The following is a 19,071-nucleotide window of genomic DNA, read 5'->3' on the forward strand; positions in this document are numbered from 1 at the left end:
AGCTTAGATTCACCACGCTGATCCAGTGCGAGTTGGCGGAATGAGGGTGATACAACGACATTATACTATAGACATGTTACGTGCAACGACGTAAAAGGTAATGTAATTGGTTACGTGCCTACAAAATTACCGCAAAAACTGATACGAATTTATAATAGCTACGCCCATAGATTTACGAGTCGGTACCTTAGTATTGATGGGCTAGTGACATGCCTCTATTATAAAATCTTTGGGGTGAGCACGTTAGGTTTACTAACGACGCCCCGCGGTTTCACCCGCGATCTTGAAGTTTTATCTGACTTATAAGAAAGAAAAACGTGGATTCTCATATTATAGCCTGACCTAGAATACGAACCCAGGACCTCCTGGTCCGAAACTACGTATGCTAATTAATATGACAATGAAAAAATGCAAATGAAATGAAATTCACAGCCTGCCTCTATGGTAAACCAAAATACTATATTCCAGCACATAGACAGCTGAAAAGAAAAACGATTCATGTGTCAATGTCAAACTCAAAAGAAATGACATTGACATTTGACAAATAATCAAAATGGCTGAATGAGTGGATGGCGTCTGCAAGCGACGCTATATTTTGACGATTTTCTAAAATAAATTGCAGATTTAGTTTATTGATTTTGATTTTTAATAAAGGAATATAAAGCATTAAATGAATATTCCATCTACTTAGTATTATCAGGTAATCATCTTGTTTTAATTGACCGAACCAAATGTATTTTAACCTATACGTAGCAACAAGAAGTTTATTGAAATTTCCATCTTTATTAAAGTTGTTACATATTTTAAAAGTATATTCATTCGCAGTATGTGTTCTTAGTATCATTATAAACAACGTATTAACTAAGGAATTTTACATTTCACCTTTAAAACAAGCTTATAATCATCATATTGAGACCTATAGGTCCAAAGAGCCTGTTTAAAGTTATAACACTATTAATATGTTTGGATTCAGTAAACCAAGTAGAAGTACTAACCTATAAAGTCTACAAACAGTTACAAGTAATTTTAAAGGGAATTATTATTGTGTTAAGCTAATAATACCAACATTTGGTAGGCTAAAGATAGTTTTAAGTAATTTGTGATCAAAGTCGTGATGCAGTCCAAGCACCAGTCCAAGACAAGTGTTCTATCTGGGACTGAATAATAAGTATATTGTACTTTAATACAAGGTAAAACTATTCAAAGTAGCATTTTACTGATATTTGTATCTTCTAATGAGATAGCATCCTGCTTTGAATATACACCTCTGTGTGGCATGTCATCTATAAGAATAGAATAAGAATAAGAATTGTTTTATTTGAATAAACTCAGTACATACATAGCAATGACGTCCTGGCCCTTAAACTAGGTAAACCCGTCTATGGTTGTCAAATGTAATGTAGGAATCTTATTACAAAAGAAATAGAAGAATCCTAAAAGAAGGAGTTCTCTCTTTTGCTGCAATGGGACAGAAGTGCAAGCAATATTCAATATGGTCCGCACTTGTCTTTTTCTCATTTCCAAATGACTTGAGGTGCTACTTAATTATCAGTATCTATCCTAAATGTTTATATATATATATATATATATAGGTCCATATAGATGTCACTACTTAACACAATAAGACTTCCTTTTTAGAAGTCAGTCAATAAATATTAAACATATAATACAAATTTTGCAACTGAATTTGTTTAATGATGTTTTTATTTAATGAATACCTGTTTCCACAGTTTTACCTGCGTAGTTCCTGTTCCTGTGAGTATATGGGAATAATATACAGTATAGTGTGGCTATCTAGTGGTTGAAGAATTTTTAAAATTGGTTTATAGATCCAGAGATTATCCCCTACAATACCACAAACTTTATCTCTTAATAATATTAGCATAGTAGCTTAGGTTAAAATTTACTTATGTCCATTATTAAGATGAATATTTTTTTAATTTCAGCACAATGGCTACACCAAACAGCTACAAACAAAACACATCAATGTCCATGCCGAGTCCACAGAGCAATCCGCGTTTGTATAATTCCATATACCAAACCATATATCCCATATTTAGTCAGAACTATCATATAAAATTGTATCTGATTTTGTATACCCATTTAGAACTACTAGATTTTACTAAGGCACTAGGAATGCCTGATAATTTGTATCAAGGTGTCTACGTTTTGGACAACAATAATAGTTGACTTTTTCTTGTAAATCTTTATTCAAGTCCCTGAATTAAGAGGACAATCCATAAAAACTTAATAAGAAAATTTATAAAACATACTAGCAGACTACTTAAACTGGCCCTCTAAAAAACCTGTTCTTAACGAACGTCTACTAACTATAAACTACCTCTCTGCCAATTTTCAAGAGGTTATATGTCGAGAGGTTTTCGAGATGTTGTGGTGATTGACCTTTCGCTTTTATATATTAAGATTAACCAAAGTTGTTCTCCAGTAATAATTGACAGTTAGCTTGAGAATTTATTCATTCATAAATAAAAGAAAATTAATTTTGAAATATGTAGATTTTTTTGTGAAAAAACAGTAGACACCTTGGTCATGATTGATTAGAATGTTGTTAGATACTAACATATTTAACATGCAAAGTACAAGACCTGACCGTTGCGAGCTTAGCAGGTTCTAGTACTTTAATGCTGGTATCTAATCGCTGTCTTATGTTATGATTTTATAGACATTTCCAAATAATTTATTTCAACGTTAAAAAGAACTAAAACTCGCCCTGAAATACACAAAATTCCTACCAAAATCTGACAACACAAGTTATTATTTAAAAATTATGTAAATTTTTAATAACAGTGTTTTGCTACATGATAATAATTTCTACACATTCAACAAACATCACAAGCTTTTTTAAATAAAAATGCCTTGAAATTCAGATTTTTGTGATTAACTAATTATTGAAATATTTTTGGAAACTCAGCTTATCTGTTGCATATTTTTTGAGTATGTAAAATTTTATATTTGGCTATCAATAAATTAATTTTGACCTACAAATATGTAGTTACCTAACTTAGAGGTTTCTATAAAATCATGACACACAGACAAGCATGAAGCGCATTATCTCAGCTTTTAATTACCCAGTACAGTTTTGCATCTCTGAGTTTAGTTTTATTTTTAATCTTTTATAATTTTATTTTTAATTTTTCTCTTTTTTATATTCTTTATGCATTCTATTAAGTTGGATTTGTTTCATGTTTTGTTATTTTGAAACAGACTACATGATAGCGGGCCCCCCAATGAGTTTCGGTATGATGAAAGGTAAACCCCCTATGTAATTTATTTTACTACATATTGTTTTTTCAAAATTTCACACTTTTTTTTAGGTCTTGGGGTTTAAAGGTCTCTGCTCACTATGTAGAACTGTGCTACATTCAATTTCAGTCTTCTTTATTAACATTTATTATACGACTTGTCTGCATTTGTTATGTTACCTATCTAAATATGTTGCATTACTAGACTTAATGCAGTAACAAAATGTACTTAAGTATTTACTATTGCATTTGACAGTATATATAACGTCTTAGCTCAGTTTTATATAGTGTGCTCGAAACGCTTGAAATATTAAAAAAAAAACACATTAATGAATCCATCTCGCAATCACAACTGTTTCGTTTTCTGTTAGAGGCCTACTAAACTGCTAGTGCTACCCGAACTAATTTGAGCATTTGCGACAGTGCATACACACAATTTTTAATTAATAGTATAAATAAATTAATTTTTAATTACAATAATAATCTAATTGACTCTTGAATTGAATGAAGACATGGATGGATGAATATATTCATAACCATAATATAGCATGAAATTGATATAAAAATTTATGCAGAATCTAATAAAAATATTATTTATATTAATTAGTAGTTATTATAAATAGCAAATTTTGCAATAAGATATTTTTAGCTGAAAAGTGAAATTTATTGCTCCGAAATTAACTATTATTTTCCATGAATGAAACCGTTTTTAAAACAACATACCACGCTTTTTTTTATAATCCTTCATCATTCACCACCTAACACAATAACACAAATCATAATGCTAAATGCAATTTGCCTAAAAAGTTTATAAACATTTTAAAAAATTCATAATATGCTCAAAAATTTCTAGCACTACTTGAAATCTATTGTGAATAAAATTTCATAAATTCATAATCTGTGACTGGTCTAACAAAATTAAATACACTTACAAACAGATTATTGTTATAAGAGTACTTTGAATTAATGAATTAACTGAACAGGTTAAAATATTTTTTGTTACCAAGCATTTGATGAAGTCACTTAAGTAAATAATAAGTTAATAATTATTTAACTACTTACATTCAAAATATTGATTAGTGAATTAACTGAACACAATTACAATATTATTTGTTATGTTATGTAAACAGTTTTTTAGTTGTTTGTTTGATGAATTAATTGATCAACTACAATTGATGAATTAACGGAACACAGTTGAATAATAACTGAACACATTTTACTAGCTAAACAGATTGATGAATTAATTGATCACTTTATAATTGAATTAATTGATTGATAAACTCACTGACCGCAGTTGTTAGTATACTTAATAATAATTGATGAATTAATTGAACACATTTTAATATCTGGCCAATTCATGAAATGACTGAGCACATTTTAATATCTGATCAATTAATGAATTGATATAGTTAAATAATTGCTTGATGAATTAATGGAAACACTTTAGTATCTGATCAATTGATGAATTGACTGGACACAGTTGAATAATTGTTTGATTGAATTAACCGAAACACATTTGATCAGTATGTTTATGTTTTTAAGTTAGTAACAGTTGTATGTATGCGCTCGGCCTTAGTGCATTGTTTACTTTATTTTGCCGTTTCCCCCCTCTCCGCGCGCCCCCCCTCCTTACGCTTTTTGTTTTTTCTTTCATTGTATTGCCGCGCTGCTTGGCTTGAAGGCGGTATGAATGCACCGCCCCACCATAACCAATACCAGTACCAACCGCAATACGCGGGCGGGCCGCCGGGGGGGTACGGGTGGCAACAACACCGTTTCGGTGCAGAGAGCACGCGGCGCGCGGCGGGGTCGGCGACGCAAGCCAGCAAAGATGACAAGACGAGCCCGTTCGTGTCCAGTATACACTCGCATCCGGGATTCCAGCCGCAGAAGATCGGCAAGGGAGCTGGTGGGGTGAGTCCGAAGACTAAAGCTAAATAGTAGAAGATCCGAATTGCAAACGACCTTCACCCATCTGTTTAATGGCTGAAAAGTGTTTTATATCAAATTTGCCTCCAAAACTCCTGGCCAAACTATCTTTAATGATAATTCGTCGTTACCAACCCATATTCGGTTCACTGCTGAGCTTGAGTCTCCTCTCAGATTGAGGGTTAGGGTTAGGATTAGTCCACCACGCTGGCCAAATGCGGATTGGCAGACTTCACACACGCAGATAATTAAGAAAATTCTCTAGTATGCAGGTTTTCTTACGATGCTTTCTTTCACCGTTTGAGACGCGTGATATTTAATTTTTTAAAATGCACACAACTGAAAAGTTGGAGGTGCATGCCCTGAACCGGATTAGTACCCACATCCTCTGGAATCGGAAGCAGAGGTATATTCACTGGGCTATCACGCCTTTTTTTGATAATAATTTAATGATAATTAATAATTACATAATATACAGTATATTCACAATATATTTTTCACATACTAAAATTGATCCCTGTAATCTGCTTGATGTCTTCGATCAGTATAGTAGGGGGTCAACCATATCAGAAGCTTGGGAACCCAACATGAAAAATAATTGATGGTCCAGAGTTAGGCCTGGTGTAAAAAGTACAGCAATTTTTTTTTACTAAAAAATCTCAATACTTCATGATAATTTTTTGGCGTAGCTAAGAACTAGGTAGTATTAAGGCTTAATACCTGTACCTCTGATAACTTGTTTAACATGTATGTCTCATGTTCACAAGCAAAGCACACTGTAGGTCGTGATTCTTTCTCCAAACAGTTGCTCTATTAAAGATTTATTTTTTTCACCTTTCATCAAAGTTTACTAAAGTCCGCTATCCGCTTCCAATTTAAATTAATTTCCGTAAAAAAATTGGCAGGTAATGAGACTTCCGATAATCCATTCATTTTCACTTGTATAGCTACAAATCTATATATACATATAAAAGAAAGTCGTGCTAGTTACTCCTCTTATAACTCAAGAAAAGTTGCCGATTTAGCTGAAAATTGGCAGGAAGGTAGTTTAGAGCCAGGAGAAGGACATAGGATACTTATTATAAAAAAAAAAATGAAAAAAAAAATAAAAGTCGGGTTTTCCTTCCTGACGCTATAACTCCAGAACGCACGAACCGATTTCCACGGTTTTGCATTCGTTGAAACGGTCTCGGGCTCCGTGAGGTTTATAGCAAAGAAAATTCAGGTAAAATTTCAACGTAGGGTAGGGGTAGGGTTAGGGTAGGGTAGGGGTATGGTAGGGGTAGGGTATAAGCATGTCAGTGTAACGAACTCATGAGATTTCTTCCATCCAAAAAGTGTCCAACGAGACTAAAGAAGTTTTTCACTTCAATAAAATGAATTCAATTCAACAATTAAAGGGTGCGGGTCTGCCCAAGCCGCCGAAGCCTCCAGAGAAGCCGCTGATGCCGTACATGAGGTACTCGCGCCGCGTGTGGGACAGCGTGAAGGCCGCCAACCCGGACCTCAAGCTGTGGGAGATCGGACGCATCATCGGCGGCATGTGGAGAGACCTGCCGCAGACCGAGAAGTACGCATTCGTTGATGAATACGAAGCTGAGAAGGTAATTGATGTTAATTGATTATGAAACACGGCTAAAACTCACGTGATATTAGGTCGGAGTATGCCCGACTAGTTTCGAACCCATACGGGGGCCTTAGTCATCTTGCATCCAAACTGCGAAGCAGCTGCGCGACGCGCTGCTGCTCGCATTGCGCGCTGGGAGAGGGGTTGAGTGGTAGGGAGTTAAGGTGATTGATGTTAATTTATAAAGGACTGCTTATTAGCGAAATCAATTTTAAAAGATGTTTGTTTTTTTCTTCGAACACATAATATGAATTTCTTGACCAGAAAAATAGCGTACCAAACGCAGCAATCAGAAAAAAACAACGACGTACAACAAAAAGAATATCAACAACATGTTGTTAAAAGAAAATCTTTTTAACAGAATAATTGAACCAACTTTGGTTGAAGGTGCATTAATCTAAAAAGCGAAAAATAATATCGTACCTATGTTTATTTATTTCAGTTATTTTGATTTTAACAAATTACTGAACCGCTTTCCGTGAAAATTACATAGGACCAATCTGGAACTATATACTCTTTGAAACAAAAAAAATAATTTTATAAATTGTTCTATAAATAACGAAGTTATGAGGTAACAAACATGAAAAAACATACGCCTTTAATTCAGACCTTTTTTAAGTCTGTTAAAAAGGAACTAGTTTCTAATTTCTTTCAATAATAGCATCTCTTATCTGTGTACAGATTGCTAAAAACTACTTTTGATGTATTTTTAAGACCCCCATTCAGGTATTTTAAAATTTCTGGTCGGGTCATCAGATGTTGGTACGACAGTACCTACTGCCATGGGTTTGTCGAACCATCTTAACCGTGGAGCTTTTTATATTGAGGCTTTTTATTGAAAATTATACCTTTGAGGTTTACCAATCACGAAAACTAAGCTATAGTTTGTTTTATTATGTAATGCTTTACAATATTTTTGACTAATTTCTATAAAGCTTGTGTTTGGCGAAAATCTTGAAGTTATTTAGAGATTAATCGATTAAATTATTCCCTAAATTTGAAATAATTTATACTAGTTTTTTGCACTACTGATCAATATGATGAATACAATTTTGAATGTACCTAGGCGCAGTACACAGAACTATTGAAAACGTACCAATCGTCGCCAGCGTATCAGCAATGGCTGGCGCACAAAAGCAGAGGTACATGTAACCCGGTGACCGGCACGGGAGTCAAACCTGCTACCACAACGCACTCATGTCACGGGCTTGTTGATGTTGTTAGGTGTCGGTACATTGATGTTTCATAATCGTACATAGCTAGAATAGGGCGTTTGATATTATCGATAAGTATAGTAAATCTATTTGATGGAAGTCTGGTTGATTTTGGATGTATTGCTAATGCCGCGTCATAACATTGGCCAATTAGCCAATATGTTGGCTAAAACGCTCTTCGCGTACATTTGCGACCAACATTGTGGTTGTTTCACAACACCCACAAGTGCGCGCATAAGTTAAGATAAGTTTGCGTTTAGCCAAAATCGGAACTGATCAAGTGTCTTGTCCATCTTGTCGTCTTAACGTCACCAACCGTTTAGGCTTGAGGTCTTGCGCTCAATCTCAAAAGGAAGAGCAAGACCAGGGCAGAAAATTCCCTCGCGACGTACCGGGGCAAGGAGACGAATACCTCGATCCCCGTACCTTCGCGTTGCCTAACATTTTGGTTATTTCGAAACACCCGCAGTATAGTGCGCGCAAGATAGTTAAGGTGCAAGGCCAAAGTCGGAAGTAATCAAGTGTCGCCTTCTCGAGGCCCATACCAGACAACGGGAGATGACCCACACGTCTTGTCGTCTATCTCTAGGCGAATCAGTGAAGCTGGCAACATAACTGCGCCGCCAGTCGCGCGTAGACTTATCTTGCGCGCACTCTACACGATAGTCAACATATTGGCGTGAACAGCGGGCATAAGGGTTCATTTACACGAGCAGCAACTTTTCAACGGCAGAGGGAACTGTTACCGACGACTGCAGTCCATTGCCGGAGAAACGCCGTTGACTGCAGTCGTCAGTAGCAGTTGCCCCTATAAATCCCCCTGTAAAAGTCAAGTCCAAGTGCGTTTGTGTGTATAAACTGAAGGTTCGTTGCGATTTGTTTGTTGAAAACATTCCTTTCGATTTACCTACACTACGCGCTGTCTGTCAAGTGTGTATTGTCAAACGCTTGTCTATACACGTTACCACTACATCCAAAGCTAAACAGACTTCCAAAAGTAGACATACTATAATGTACAAAACATTAGCAAAAGCTAATAAAGTATGTAACAATTCGGCCACTGTAAAAATAATTGCACAGTAGTACAAAATATTTCCCATTAAACACCATTACATGTGCCATCGATTTCATGTGTCTAGAAATATTTTCGAAACTTTATTAAGGTGGTTTGTCATTTGTGTTAACACAAAATACTTGACCAAACCGTACGTAACTTAGTCCTCAACTGCGTAGTTCAGGTGGCAGGCGCCTTGTTTAGGTCAGCCGCGCACTACCTATAATTCACCGCGCTACGGTATTATTATTAAGTATTCAGTTTAATTTTGCGCACTTATATTTCTGATGTGTATGTGCCGTAATGTCCTTAATGGGACGTTAGCGGCGTCACCAGGGGTTTTGGGCGCAGAAGCATCGCTTGATGGGGCTCGAAAGCAGCTTCGAGGGCCGTTCTTTCGAAAGGGTGTTTAGGGGCGCTCCCGAGATCGCGAGTTAAAAAATCCACGTCCTGGTGACGTCAGATGTCGGAGACCTCGTCTTCGCCTGCGAAGACGCTGTTTAGCTTGTGTTTGTGTTGCCTGGAAAGCGTCGGCCGTTGTCATCGTCCGGGTTGTAAATTCTTAAAGGACGTTTTTCGGGCGTTTAAATCTACATTCGGCGTTAGGATAGTGGGGTGATTTACAACCTGTGTAAATCACCCCACAATCAATATTGCAGTGAAAACGCAACGCTTTTTAGTGGTGCAGAATACGTAGAAATTAGAGAACGCGCGTTTTGTGTTACCCGGCTGAAGCACGCAGTTGAGGACTCAATTGGGCAGTTTCTTTGATTAAATCCAAATATTCACCATTCAGTTATCATCACTCCGTTGTCCACAATGTACAGTGACTAACAAAGTACACGCACATCTAAACCATGCTAATCTTTGTCCCCCGCACCGTCACCCCATACACGCACGCTCGGGTACCACATTAGTCGGAGTACGAGAAAACGTTGAAGACCTACCACAACTCGCCCGCGTATCTGGCGTACATCGCAGCGAAGAACAAAGCCGTTGGTAAGGATATGGATATGTTTTGCATGTATTCTGCTAGGATTAATGACTCAGATGACCTATGGATCCGAGACTTGGTCGCTAACTACGGGCCTTATTTGAAGGCTCAAAGTCACGCAATGGAGCGAGTTATGCCTGGAGTTTCTTTGCGTGATCGAATCACAAATGAGGAGATCCACAGACAAACCAAAGTCACTGTCATGGTCAGCGAGCCGCGAAGATGAAGTGGTAATAGGCATGCCACATACTTTGAATAGCCGATTGATGTTGGAGTCCCAAAGTGCTGGATTGGCGACCCAACACTAGGTAGACCGAGGACATTAGCGGCAAGCAGGGAGCCGCTGAATTCTGGCGGCTCAAGATCGTTGTGTTTGTCCAGCAGTGGACGTCCATCGGCTGATGATGATGTGACGAAGCGTGCCTTGCATGTATCAAAATTAGTTGTGGGCTTAGACGAAGGGTTAAAGTACAAATACGAGGTTATATAGTGTTTTTCAGATAGCATTGGTACGGTGACAGTTCGTTACACTCTTGAAATTGCCGCGATTCACGATAATATTACGTATTATGAACGTCATAAGGCAACTGTCATCGCACCAATGCTATCTGAAAAACACTTTAGTAAGTTAAATTTACGAAGACACGCCCCACTCTTTGTTGCAAGGTCATTTGTTTAATTCTAGTCAAATATTATTTAATTTTGTGTGCGTGTGCGCACATTGCTATACGTTGCGTAGTAATAGAACTCACATTCTTGCAGTTGTCATAACACACTTGAACTGTAAGCGATTGCAAAAAAACTAGGGTGCGTCATCGCGGATTGACCATCTATAGTTATCACTTACTCCAAGATATTCAGTGTGCCTAGTGGGAGTTTCAATATTTTCATACTGTTACTATCACGTTGACGTTTACGCAAATGTATATGGAATTGAAACAGTTGTGCAGTAGTGCCACTAGATGGCGCTGTTTCAATTCCTTAGAGATTCGCGTTTACGTTACGTGACAGTAACAGTATAAAACTGCCACTAGGCCCTCAGGCAGCATCAATTCAAATTATATATACACTTTTCTTGCCTTTATTTTTAGCAAATTGATTGCAAATCTGGTATTACAAATTTATTTTCCTGAACAGTGGGTAATCTAGAAGAAGAGAGCTCGAGTAAGAAAGGCGCATCACAGAAGGACCAACAGCAGCAAGACAGACGTATTGACATACAACCTGCTGAGGACGAAGAAGGTAAACGCTATATTCTTTATTCGTAATATTTTTTTTTTTGCTTGACGTAGTTAACTGAAGAAGTTGTTATAATTATTAACAATAGATTAGTTGACACCTTTTTTTAAAAGGTCTTAAATTGTTGGCGTTCTACTAGATTAAAAAAGATATTATATTTTTTTAAAGACATGAATATTTTTTTTTTGACATAGTTAACTGAAGAAGTTGCTATAATTATGAACAATAGGCTAGTTGGCACTTTTTTAAAAGGGTCTTAAATTGTTCATTGGCGTTCTACTAGATTGAAAAAAGATATTATATTTTTTTAAAGACATGAATACATACATAGAAAAGACTATAATTTTTAAATTTTTTTTGACAATACGAGCCAAAACGCTGTCCGCCATTATGATCTATATTTTAACTATTTTACGACGTCACGTTAACAACGTTTGACAAAATTACTAGTTAATAATTAGTTTGACATTTCTTCCTTTAGTGACATCAAGTAACAACGTGACGTCATAAAGTGGACGACTGCGTTTTTGGTGTTCAGAAAATTTATTAAATTAACTGTAAACATATTCAATGAATATTGATCGATTACCTGCTTTTATCCCGTTAGAATTGTATATGTATATTTTGTCTAATCTAAACGTGGTCGTGAATATTACCACCCTACAGCATCATATGATTGAGCGTTTCGATATGTCACTTAAAAAACCACTATACCTTTTTTAAGTAAGCCCGTATCTATCATTATAGGTGCATGTGAAATTATTATTAGAGTCAAGGCCTAATTTGTCGTTGACTAAAAAGGTTTCGATATGGTCTCTCATACTATAAGGTATGAATGTTTTTGTCGGCCATTTGCAGACCAGGACGAGGGCCTGTCGGTGAAACACGTGGCGTACGCGCGCTACCTGCGCAACCACCGGCTCATCAACGAGATCTTCTCCGACACCGTGGTGCCCGACGTGCGCTCCGTCGTCACCACTGCGCGGATGCAGGTACATTGTTGTCGGTGTCTCGCCGACGAGGAATGACCTGTCGGTGAAACATATGGCACACGTATCCGCACTCCACCTATTAAACCACACTTTGACTTGAGTCTTCATCTGCGCAGTACAGGGCTACGTGGATGCAGATACACCATACCGTTGTTGTATTGTTGTCGGTGTCTCGCCGACGAGGAATGACCTCTCGGTGCAACACGTGGCACACTTATCTCCACCTATTGAACCACAGCTTGTCTGAGTACTCATCTTCACACAGGGGTGCGCGGATGCAGGTATAATGTTATGTTTTTGTCGGTGTCTCGCCGACCATGCTTGACCTGCCGGTGAAGCGTGTGGCACACATATCCGCACTCTACCTATGAACCCCAGCTTGACTGAGTCCTCCTCTTAGCAGTACAGAGGTGGGTATAACGGCAGAGAGAGCTGTGGGCGATAATAGGCGTTTTTGTTAATGAATGAGTAATGAATTTCAGCACACAGTAACTTTACAGAATACTGGTACGGAATGCATTCTGTAAAGTTACAGATGTTGTAACATCGTTCGTTTCCATGGCAACTTGGTGCTAGTGACATTTAAATTTTGGCAACATTTATATAATTATTAGTACGGACAAATCTAGTTTCACTAATTACTCGTAAGACAGTATATAAGTCACAACAAAAGTTATATCAAAAATAAACAACAACGAGAGAAAACATTTTCTAGAAAACTTACAAAATTGCAAGATATCTTTGCACAATTTGATAAACATAAAGTTCAAATTAGAATAAAACCATTATAAGCAAAAAGTTTGTTGTGTAAAACAGCAGAATCGCACCTCTATTATAGGCAAAAAGTTCGTCGACGAGTGTAAAACAGCGCAATTTGGGCGTGGGCGATGACCCAATCATGCCATTTGTCTATAAACAGAATATAATAGGACGGGATCCAGGGAACATTGCATGCATTTAGGTATTATTTGTTTAAATAACATTCGTTTAATAAGCGACTAAATGAAATTAATTCAATTATCCACATTTGCCCGCCTCAGTTTTGATACGCTAGTGCATCTCTGGTATGAATTATCATTGACTGTTACAGATTTTGAAGAAACAAGTGCAGTCACTGACGATGCACCAGAAGAAACTGGAAGACGAACTGCAGCAGATAGAGGAGAAGTTCGAAGCGAAGAAACGCAAGTTCATAGAGAGCAGTGAAGCGTTCCAGGAGGAACTGAAGAAGGTGATTTTGTATTTGCAGCAGGCTAAGTAGCCTGGAGCCAAAGATGGCAGATTTTAAGGGGCTTTGGTTTAAAAATAAAAAGTTGTTAGGACAACATAACAAATCAAACTGTAACTAAAATAAGACCCTATAATGACAGAGAATGGCCTTGAGTGAAGTCATGCACTTCTGAATGTTGTGTGAAGGGTTAAAGACGTCTTTGACAGTTAACCAACACTCCCCTTTTCTCAATCAAGTGATCAATCATCATCATCAAATCAGTGACTCAAGTCACTCTCCCCGCCTATCTGAAGTAACCCATAAAGAATCACATAACAAGTAATGTGGACGGCTCGAACGCCACGAGCACACTGAAGCCGACCGCACGACGAGCGCTTTATATCGCAAGTCATTTCCGCCAACCGATCGCTATCCCTCTCTAACTCCCTACACTTTACATTAAATAAACGTTTGTTTCCAGCACTGCAAGCCGGCGGTGGACGACGACACGTTCACCCGCATGGTGGAGCGCGCGCTGGAGCAGCTGCGGCGCGGCGTCAACCCGGCTGCAGTACAGCATCCGCAGACCAGGCCGCACGAGGTACATATGTCGCAATAGGAAGCAATGCTGCCTACAATCATTGGTATCAACCCATATTCGGCTCACTGCTGAGCTCGAGTGTCCTCTCAGAAGTTAGGCCAATAGTCCACCACGTTTTTTTTGGCAACTTTGTAGCTTTTTTTTTATTATTCTTTACAAGTTAGCCCTTGACTACAATCTCACCTGATGGTAAGTGATGATGCAGTCTAAGATGGAAGCGGGCTAACTTGTTAGGAGGAGGATGAAAATCCACACCCCTTTTGGTTTCTACACGGCATCGTACCGGAACTAAATCGCATGGCGGTACGTCTTTACCGGTAGGGTGGTAACTAGCCACGGCCGAAGCCTCCCACCAGCCAGACCTGGACAAATTAAGAAAATCTCAATCTGCCCAGCCGGGGATCGAACCCAGGACCTCCGTTTTGTAAATCCATCGCGCATACCACTGCGCCACGGAGGCCGTCATAAACTACTTTGCTACTTTTGCAAGTTTAGTACTATGCGCTAATTATTTGGGATTGCTATTAATGATACATACACTTTTGTGCAGAACGATATTAAAATATATAACTTAAAGGTGTCTGACTGACATAGTGATTTATCAACGCACAGCCCAAACCACTGGACGGATCGGGCTGAAATTTGGCATGCAGGTAGATGTTATTTTACGTAGGCATCCACTAAGAAAGAATTTTGATCAATTCTACCCCCAAGGGGATTAAATAGGGGATTAAAGTTTGTATGAAACTATCATTACTGAAGGTATTTGGCTGAAATTTTGAACGGATATAAATTTTACTCTGGATTAACACATAGGCTACTTTTCATCAATTTGTAAGAAACTTAATTCCACGCGGACGAAATCGCGGGCGTCCGCTAGTTTATTGATAAGTATTACAAACGACTGAATGGTACACACAATGGTTACAATATTAATGTACGTCAGCATAAACAAACCCCTACAGTACTGTTTTCCTTCACTGTTTGAGACACGTGATTTTTTTTTTTTTTTTTATAAATAGACTATTTGCCATATTTTTTATAATATGACCAATATCCGATTCCCGTCCAACTAGTCGGGAAAGACTGTGTTAGGAGTGGGTACGATAATAGACCAACGGGGTAACGGGGTGAGGATTGAACCACCACCCCTTGGTGATGAGTTCAACCGCTCTTACCGTTGAGCTATTGAGGCTTGATATTTAATTTCTTAAAATTAACACAACTGAAAAGTTGGAGGTGCATTCCCCGACCAGATTCAAACCCACACCCTCTGGAATCGAAGGCAGAGGTCATATACACTATGCTATTACTTCACTACCTACAATGTGTAGAGTAAATTCTAGATTTTCTGACTCAATCAGACCGAGATCTTAAAGAATATAATTCATTGACAGACATGCTATAATATAGATCTATAATATAAAAATGAATCACAAAATTCGTTAGTAAGCGCTAACTCAACAACGCCTGGACCAATTTGGCCAATCCTTTTTTAAAATGTTCTTTAAAGTTCTAGGATGGTTTTTACTGCGAGAAAAATTCGAATAATTGCCGGAAAAACCATAAAAATAGCCCTTTTTTCCCATACAAATGTTTTCTAACTAAAAGGTAGTCAATTTGAGCTTTATTGTTATTGTATAAAGCTCATATTAATATTAATTTGAAAACAGGGGTACAGTAGGGGTTGGGGGGGTAGTTTAGGGGTAGGATAGGTTAGGGGTGGTTGAAAGTTTACATCGAGACTAAGTCGCGGGCGTTCGCTAGTGTATATATATATTAGATCAATCGTTTCCAGCCAATGGATCAAGATCAGGCTATAAAGTCTGAGGCTGGGCCCAACGCTCCGACCCAAGTGGACAAGGTGTCCACCACTGAGGTGAAGCCGGACAGCAACATCACAACCGAGCTGAACAAGCCTGATGAGCACAAGGAGCCTGTCCCGGAGCCTGCGCATGATAATGAAGGTAAAAAGCACAGATTAAAGAATAATACGCAGATAGAGCGCACGGAACGCGGCCTTGATGCAGCCATTGCAAATGAAAATTCAAAAACGAATTCTCTAGTCAGTAGGACATGAAGCGTCGCATCAGTAATGGGGATGATGACTAGGTTGAATATATTGATTTTTATGATACATTCGGGTAAATAAGGTCAATGTTAACTAATTTATACATAAAAAGCAAATGTTGTCTGGATATTTGCAAAATAAATGAGATTATAAAATTTCAAAATCTATTCAAAATCTTTTATCGTAATTAGAAGAAAATTCATACAGTTTTAGCTTCCTTACATTAAATGTGTCATTTTTTAATATATAAACTATATACATAAACGCACAAATAACAAAGATATTAGTAATTTTGTTTGAACGCACATACAAATCTAACGATCATTACATTACCTACGACTATTTTGTATGGAGCGTTTTTCAAGTATCCGCGGCAGTGCCGCAAATCTGACCCTTTAAATCCCTGTAGCTCCGAAAGTAATGATCGCAGATACCCTGTTACTTTTACAAAATTGCTTTACTATTAGCATACTCCTAATTTATATACAATTTAAAAAAGTGTCATCATCCCTATTTTCAATATTATTCAAGAAAAATGACGTCTTATGTTTTTAAATATTGTAAAAACTGTACACAAAAACAAAAGAAAGAAATGCATAATAATATTTTAGATGGGTCGGAAAATTTTATTTCACAAATATTTGTTATAAGTTTTTTGGGATAATTATTTTTGATTGCTTTGCGTGACGTTTGCATTGTTTATAGATTTCACCGTTTCACCGCGCGGCTTGTAAAGGCTCATTCTGGATCATTCTCTATTGTGTGATAAAAAGTTGAAAAAAAAAAACAAATGTTTTGATTGTGTTCCCATCCCTATTCTCCCTTAACCTTGGTCTCCAATGGTAGGGTAGGGTAGGGTCTGCGGGTCAATTATGTATCTCAATGAGTCACTAAATCGTTTTTCATTGTATATTCGTTTTAGTGATCATCTAAAATACAATGAAGTATTATGCCTTTTGTGCCGGTTATTATTGTGAACATCTCAGTGATCTTATTAGGAATGGTGAAGTGAAGAAGTATTTTACGACCTATTCCCATAAATACCAAATAATCATTAAAATAGATCGAACCGTTTCGGAGATGTGCGACCACAAAAACCAAGTAAAACGAGAATTTTGTATATAAAATGCCTTCCAGGTCCCTCTGATCGCAAAGAAGAGAAGCCGCTAGAGATGAAAGTGGAAATGAAAGACGTCCAAATGCCGCCCATCGTCGGCCCGCCGCAACCGCAACCGCAAGCTCAACCGCAGCCGCAGCCGCAACCGCAACCGCAGATAACGTCGCCGCCTCATGCACGTATGTATTTTTTTAATATTACTCGTTTATTTTATTTCCAACCGCAAGCTCAGCCGCAGCCGCGGCCACAACCGCAACCGCAGATAACGTCGCCACCTCATGCACGTATGTATCTAAATAGTACTCGTTTAGTTTAATTCCAACCGCAAGCTCAGCCGCAGCCACAACCGCAATCGCAGATAACGTCGCCACCTCATGCACGTATGTATCTAAATATTACTCGTTTAGTATAATTCCAACCGCAAGCTCAGCCGCAGCCACAACCGCAACCGCAGATAACGTCGCCACCTCATGCACGTATGTATCTAAATATTACTCGTTTAGTTTAATTCCAACCGCAAGCTCAGCCGCAGCCACAACCGCAACCGCAGATAACGTCGCCACCTCATGCACGTATGTATCTAAATATTACTCGTTTAGTTTAATTCCAACCGCAAGCTTCAGCCGCAGCCACAACCGCAACCGCAGATAACGTCGCCGCCTCATGCACGTATGTATCTAAATATTACTCGTTTAATTTAATTCCAACCGCAAGCTCAGCCGCAGCCACAACCGCAACCGCAGATAACGTCGCCACCTCATGCACGTATGTATCTAAATATTACTCGTTTAGTTTAATTCCAACCGCAAGCTCAGCCGCAGCCGCAGCCGCAGCCGCAACCGCAGATAACGTCGCCGCCTCATTCGCGTATGTATTTTAATATTACTAGTTTAATTCTACTAACTCTTGTTTTTCACTAGCTGACGCCCCGCGGTTTCATCCACGTAATTCCCAATAGGGATGATGACAGTTTTTTAAATTGTATATAAATTAAGAGTATACTAATAGCAAAGCAATTTTGTAAAAGGAACAGGGTATCTGCGCTCATTACTTTCGGAGCTACAGGGAGTTAAAGTGTCAGATTTGCGGCGCTGCCGCGGATCCCTGAAAAACGCCCCATACAAAATGGCTCGAAAAAATGACGTCATAGGCAATGTAATGATCGTTAGATTTGTAGGCGCGTTCAAACAAAATTACTAATATCTTTGTTATTTGTGCGTTTATGTTTATAGTTCATGTATTAAAAAATGTCACATTTAATGTAAGGAAGCTAAAACTGTATGAATTTTCATCTAATTACGATAAAAAAAAATTAATAGATTTTGAAATTTTGTAAGCTTATTTATTTTGCAAATATCCAGACAATCTTTGCTTTTTATGTATAAATTAGTTATCATTGACCTTATTTACCCGAATGTATCATAAAAATCAATATATTCAAACCTAGTCATCATCCCCATTCCTATGAGAATATAGGAGCCGACTTCAAAGGAAAATTGAACCGACTTCAAAGACGTATTTCACCTAATTTCATTTTAACGCATAATTACTGATTCGATTTTCATTAAAATTAAATGGGACCAATTTGAAAGTATACTCTTTCAAACAAAAAACTCGAAATTGGTTAACAAAAAATATACACGTCAAATTTAGAACCTCCTCCTTTTTTAAAGTCGGTTAAAAATATATGACAATCATAAAAAACGTGGCTTACTAGTGGTAAAAGAATTCTCATAACGATTTTCCCGTCAAACTCTTAC

General features: G+C 37.8%; 1 protein-coding gene across 5 annotated transcripts in view; it reads left to right on the forward strand.

Moving 5' to 3' along the window:
• The first annotated feature begins 545 nt into the window (after positions 1–545).
• The window catches only part of LOC112056174 (SWI/SNF-related matrix-associated actin-dependent regulator of chromatin subfamily E member 1), a 28,971-nt gene continuing 10,445 nt past the window's right edge, over positions 546–19,071 (forward strand). The window contains exons 1-12 of one of the 5 annotated variants that reach the window (XM_052888659.1): positions 546–700; positions 1,947–2,017; positions 3,226–3,270; positions 4,945–5,177; positions 6,593–6,796; positions 10,005–10,086; positions 11,219–11,323; positions 12,179–12,312; positions 13,403–13,543; positions 14,004–14,123; positions 15,922–16,090; positions 17,332–17,490. In XM_052888659.1, coding sequence (XP_052744619.1) covers positions 1,951–2,017; positions 3,226–3,270; positions 4,945–5,177; positions 6,593–6,796; positions 10,005–10,086; positions 11,219–11,323; positions 12,179–12,312; positions 13,403–13,543; positions 14,004–14,123; positions 15,922–16,090; positions 17,332–17,490 — 1,459 coding nt within the window. In that variant the 5' untranslated portion in view covers positions 546–700; positions 1,947–1,950. Of the gene's footprint in view, positions 701–1,946; positions 2,018–3,225; positions 3,271–3,908; positions 5,178–6,592; positions 6,797–7,885; positions 7,962–10,004; positions 10,087–11,218; positions 11,324–12,178; positions 12,313–13,402; positions 13,544–14,003; positions 14,124–15,921; positions 16,091–17,331; positions 17,491–19,071 lie in introns of those variants that run through there. The other 4 variants (XM_052888660.1, XM_052888661.1, XM_052888658.1 and 1 more) reach the window with 4 other exon arrangements.

This window comes from Bicyclus anynana, chromosome 23, assembly GCF_947172395.1.
Source record: "Bicyclus anynana chromosome 23, ilBicAnyn1.1, whole genome shotgun sequence".
Lineage (NCBI taxonomy): Eukaryota > Metazoa > Arthropoda > Insecta > Lepidoptera > Nymphalidae > Bicyclus > Bicyclus anynana.